Here is a 6000-nt window from a genome sequence, read left to right on the forward strand (position 1 = left end):
CCTAAGGGGTGGGAGTACTTGAAGTTTCAAAGCTGGGATTCCACTCTAGGAATTTGATGCTGGTGTCCGGAGGGGCTACTGTGTTTTTCCTATTCCCTTTACTCTGCCTGCAGAGTCTTGGAATAGTTAAGGCTAGAGCCACCCCATTCGTTCTTGGGTCTGGAGGCCCTGAGGCTGCAGCTGATGGGCATCAGGCTGCCTCTCACCACCTTCCATGGGAAAGTTTCTGTGGTCATGGGCCTACGAAACATTGAACTCCCGTGATTTAAGAGGACCCATCCTTGTCTCGCCTCTCAATAAGGGTGTCCGCAATCTGGGTCACTTTTTTACCCCAAATTTGGTTTTATGTATTCCTTCTTAATAGCTCCACAGCAGCTGATTTCAAACATCAATCCATCACTCCAGGCATCACTCTACTTTAGAGGCCCCCCACTCTTCACATTATATGCTGCCCTCCCAGACTGCCCCCCACCCACCCAAAGCAAGTGGCCCAGAATGGAAACTAAGAAAGAATGGGGAAGAAGTGCTTTCCTCTCAGAGCAGGGCCTACCAAAGGGGTGGGCTCCCAGTACTGCCGTGGAAGCCTGCGGATGCCTCTTCTGCCCTCCTGCCTTCTGCCCCTCACCTGCTAGTCCCCATATGACCCTTAGCCAAGCATGGCACCAAAGCAGAACCCCCAAAACAAGGGAGAGGTGGGATCAGAGTTCCTCTCACCTTGCAGAGCAGTGAGCTCTAGGCTCTATCCCTGGCTATTAATAAAAACAACTAAGCCACGTGCCTGGGAGTTGTTTCCAGTGTACAGTGACCGTGCGCGTGGAGTTGAACTGCATTCCGTAGGCTTCCCCTTAGCAAGCAAGCTGCAGGCTTTTCTTCAGAGACCACTGCATGGGTTAGAACTGCCCATCTTGTAGCGAGTTGGGGGATGTTTTCCTGGCCCTGGCTATGGGACAATGATAGGAGGTCTTTAGCTCCATCCATTTGGGGTTTAGGAGGATGCTGAAAGTTATTTACCATCGAGGGAGACTAAGAAAGGGCCCCAAGGTGCGTGGGAAGAGTCTGAGAGCCTTGTTCTGGGAGGTCAAATGATCGCAGAAACAATCATTATGTAGCAATCATTGCACAAGTCTTCTTAATATAATCGAACTGTTGGATTGTTATGATACGGGAATTATAGGCCAATAAAACTGTAAGATAAAATTTTAAAAAAGAAACAATCTTTAAAAATTATTTGCAAAGTTTAAGGGCCTCTGAGGAACCCATCAAGAATTATTCCATCTCAAGGGGGTTGGTTGGACGCCAACCAGGCCTCCTTCCCACTCACCATCTGCCCAGCTCTGCAGGCAGCTCTGCGAGGGTGAACTGTGAGCACACCTTCTACTCCTGGAACCTGCTGCCCTGCCTTGCCCAAGGGAGGAACAAAGGGAACTTCTTCAGAATAGACCTTCTCGTGGTCCTAACCCTCAGACCTGGGGAAAGTCTTCCTCGGGGTCCGCCCAGAGCAGACTAGAGCTTGATGTTCTACAGCAGGTTAGTAGCCCAGCTAGATGCCCCTTCGAGGCCAGGGTGGCGGGACTTCCTCTCGCCTGCTGTGGACATGGTATCAGGGGAAAGCAGTCTCTGGGGAAGGACGCCGTGCTTGGTACAGTGGAGGGGCAGCTAAACAGAGGAAGATATTCGACAAGATGGATTGACACACGACTGCATCGATGGACTCAAACACAAGAACCATTGTGAGGAGCTGCAGGACCAGGCCGGGTTCCCTTCTGCTGAACACAGGGTGGCTGTGAGTCCGAACCAACCCAACGATGTCTAACAACAACAACAACAGTAGCGCAGGGTGAGAGGATGGGCTTCGGGGTGTCAGTGCACCCTGGAGTGCCCCTGTTATTTTTCCTGGTGAGAGTTCATAGCCTTCATCAGCACTTCAGCACTTCCCCATTCCTCCCAAAGAAGTAAAGACGTGCTAATGACCTACAGAGGCAGCATCTCATCTGAGAGAGGCTTTGGCATGGCTTTAGATCCAACTTTCAACAGAAGTCCCCGTGGATTCCCATCTGGGTGCTGCTTTCAACGCTGCTGCCTTGACTGTAGGACACAGGTCAACACGGAACACGATGTCTACTACGCACACATGGTAGACATGAAATTAATGCACACGGAACAAACAGCCCCTGTAATATGACAGCTACAAAGAACAATCACATGAGCCCTGGTCACTAATTGAGTAAGCGCTTCCCTGCGAATCCAAAAGAAGTCAATGGTTTGAAACTATCAGTTGCTCGGCAGAAGTAAGATGACTGGTTTCCTTAAAGATGACTGCTTCAGAAGCGCCCTGGGGCAGCTGCACCCTGGCCTACAGGGTCATCATGAGTCAGAAATGACGCGGTGGCAGTGGGTTGATACTGGTGACAATGATCCAAGCATCCCTCCACAGCCCCTCATATTACACCGTGACTTACAGACCCTGGCCTTACGTGGCCATCACTACGTGGTCTGTAGTCCACGGGGTCACGGAGGGTACTCCACTTTTGTCCTTCCTAATCGTTCCACCAGTCCTTCCCCCACCTGGGTTGGTGTACTTTGGTTCTTCTTCTGCGAGTGAAGGCCGGCATTGAACGTCCCTCTGTTGGCACGGGTCCTTTGCTGGCATGGCTTAGGCAGTTAGCTCCCTCCAGCTCACGAAAGGCAGTAAAGCCCTCCAAGGTCGAGCTCACAGGCTGGGGGGCGGGGGGAGGAATAGGTGCGCACCAGACCTTTCCGCCCTGCCTCTCAACAGCTGCTGTTTCGCTGGCTATTTTAGTAAGTCAGCCATTGGGAAAATCCTCCATCCCAGAGCCAGGATGGTTTGACAGCTGCAGGCTTCGTTTGTACTAGCCGCCCAGTTTCCGAGGAGAGCTCCCTTCCCACCACAGCATGGCACATGCGGACAGCATGTTGCCGGGGTGGCCCTCACCTGTCCCTCCAGCCTCAGGGAGGAGGTCTTCTTGGATCCGCCTCCCTCTTGTGCTTCCGGAACCTGACAGAGTTTCTCCGATGATTGCCTTGGCTACCTTGCATTGCAAGACACACACACTAGCAAGATCTTCCCCTTTTGAGCACCTGTTTGCAACATACATTTAGTTCATGTAGTCACCCGACAGACGTTGAATGGTCACCTACCACATGGCAGGCACTTATGATACCTTAGTGAACGATACCTTAGTGAATGAGACAGACCCAAACTGCAGGGGAGATGGATAAGAGACATCAGAAATGAGTAAACCATAGCGGTACCAAGTGGTCACTGCTCTGAGAGAAGTGCGAGGGGTGGGGGACTGGAGATGCTCAAGAAACATGCGTTGAAAACCAAACTCCCTGCCGTGGAGGCCGTGCTGACTCACAGCGACCCCTGTGGGTCTCTGAGCCTGTAACTGGGTACGGAGGAGAAAGTTCAGTCTTTCGCTCATAGAGCTGCTGCTGGTCTCAAACTGCTGACCATGCAGATCTCGGTCCAACGTATAACCACTACGCCACTGGGGCTCCTAAACTAAGGTGACCAGATTTTAATATTGGTAAAGCGGGACACCATTGATAAAACTCATATCCTGGCGAAATAGCCACATGGCAGCTGAAAACCGTATACCCTAGCTTGTCGTGCATTCTTTCCAAAAATCGGGACTTTTTTAAAACGCCGCAGGACGCGGGAAAAATTGTTGAAAAATTGGAACTATCCCGCCAAAAGCGGGACGTCTGGTCACCTTATCCTGAACACATGTTCAGTTGGGTTTAATTATAATATGGTTAAGAGGACATGTGTTGTGAACCTTCATATCAATGAACGCTGCCCCCCCACCCCCAAGACTTTGGCACAGTTTTTGCACTCGTCACTGTAAGTTGATGGATTTCTCTAACCAAAATATAGTGACACCCAATAAATATTAGGAAGCATAAGCCTTGTGTAGTTGTCAGAAAGCATCAGAGAAGAGAGGTTTGAGAAACAATCAAAATAAATGTCCTCTGCTAAAAACGTGGCTCTTGGACATAGCATTTCCACCTCTACCTTCTAGTTCATAAATGTGTGCCCATAATTGTTCAGCTGTTTATCAGGTGTAAGAGGTGGAGGAAGTATTGTTTTGGATCATTTGCCATTCCCTTGGTGTAAATACTTCTGCCATGGTCAAGGTCAAATGCCATTCCCTTTGTGTAAATACTTCTGCCGTGGTCAAGTTCAAATGCCATTCCCTTGGTGTAAATACTTCTGCCATGGTCAGGTTCAAATGTGAAGTCAATGAAGATGGCATTGGAGGAGACCAGCATGCAGTTAACTCCACAAAGTCAATAGGAACCAACCCCAGTACACCACTACTCCCAGCTCGTGTGGAGGTGTGTGACTCTTCATTTTAAGTCGCAGTTTCCTGGCGAATGACCCTTTCCTTCTATCCTGGGGTTGCAGACACAAGAACAGGTCTATGAATTCATAAACCAATGGCTGCCCTTCCCTGACCTGTGGCCTTTCGAACTCATGAAGAGCAAAGAATTGCCTCTAAATTCTGGTCGCAACCCAGGGTCCAGGTAATAAGTCCTTTAGGAAGCTCCTTCCTCACATCCCCTCAAAGATTTCACTTCTTCCTCTCTGTCAGCAATAGCCCAAGCACTTCAGGCCCCAAGGTTAAGTGCCTCAGAGGACACTGGAAAATGCACCAGCCATACAAACCCAACTGAGCTCAAATAATCATGTGCTGAAGAAATCCTCTTTTGAGGTGAACCACCTTCTTAGACAAGTGACCAGAAAGCATCAGAAATAACCTCTGTGCCTGGAAAGCCAGACAGGATTCATCCTAGGGCCAAGCCCGCAAACATGCGGGACAGTGCAAGTCAAGGTCACGGGGAAGTAGTTTGAATGTAGCAGATGCCAGGAGAGCTCTGCATCCTGATCATACCGACAGAAAAAACCCAACATTTCAATCCCATGTGTCTCCTCCAGAATCTGTTTGCGCCCTTTTCTCCTTGCCTCTCTTTGCTCTAACCCAATTCTGCTTTCTGTCTTCCCTAACTCTCCCTCATCTTTCCAGATGCAGGACGCTATGGGCTATGAGTTACCCTGGGTGTATTTTGTCAGTCTGGTCATCTTTGGATCCTTTTTCGTTCTAAATCTGGTTCTCGGTGTGTTGAGCGGGTAAGCTGATCATTTCTATGTCTTCTTGACCATGCAGCCGAGCAAGGGTCCAGCCTCCACTCTGCCCACTGCCAGGATCCTCAGTGAGGGGAACCCAACAGGCCCAGGAAAACAAAGTGTTTTCATTCAACCCCCCAAATCGGAAACATTGGCTGGGCGGGACAGTTGGCATCTGGTCTCTGATTTGTACCTACGGGTTCCCCAGATCGGAGTGCTGCTGGGTCAGTGTCTCTGGAGTGGTGCTTGGCCGTGCTCGGTTGCAAAGTGTGCCTCACTAACTATCATTCCGTTCTTCCAGGTCAATGATGCCGTAGGAAGGGACTGGCCCTGGATCTATTTTGTTACACTAATCATCATAGGGTCATTTTTTGTACTTAACTTGGTTCTCGGTGTTCTTAGCGGGTAAGCAGGACCAAGGAAAAAGGTCTTGATTTTTTTTCCATTTATTACATTTATTCTTTCTGCTATTCTTGGCTCTATTCCTTTCCTGGCTCTGGTTCACCTGGGTTAAGCGGTCACCAGAGGAGCCCCAGAGTGAATATCCTTGGCCTGGCTGGATCAAGGGCAAGGATGGACAAAGAACCTATTGACTTGGGTGGCAGACAATGGAGAAGGGCAGTTGGCATCACCAAGAGATGCCCTGTCTCCCCTGATTCCTGTCAGTTCATTCAACCCTTTCCTACCAAATTGCTGTTCAGGCTGCATGGGATGGTTCACCTCGTAGCTTGGTGTCACCCTGGCAGCAGCATCATGAGCCCCTTGAATGGGAAGCGTTTGGCAGCTAGGGTTTGACAGAAGAGCCACAGACTGTGTGCCTTCAGCATGGACAGTAGCCTGGCCTGATC

The 6000-nt window shown here is 49.9% G+C and overlaps 1 protein-coding gene across 1 annotated transcript in view; it reads left to right on the forward strand.

The window, feature by feature from the left end:
- CACNA1C (calcium voltage-gated channel subunit alpha1 C) overlaps positions 1-6000 on the forward strand; it is an 865289-nt gene that overhangs the window by 644699 nt on the left and 214590 nt on the right. Inside the window, exon 8 of the mRNA XM_045295927.1 lies at positions 5454-5557. Coding sequence (XP_045151862.1) covers positions 5454-5557 — 104 coding nt within the window. The remainder of the gene's footprint in view (positions 1-5453; positions 5558-6000) is intronic.

Source organism: Echinops telfairi, unplaced genomic scaffold, assembly GCF_000313985.2.
Source record: "Echinops telfairi isolate 266 unplaced genomic scaffold, ASM31398v2 ScPeMD7_6273;HRSCAF=7185, whole genome shotgun sequence".
NCBI lineage: Eukaryota > Metazoa > Chordata > Mammalia > Afrosoricida > Tenrecidae > Echinops > Echinops telfairi.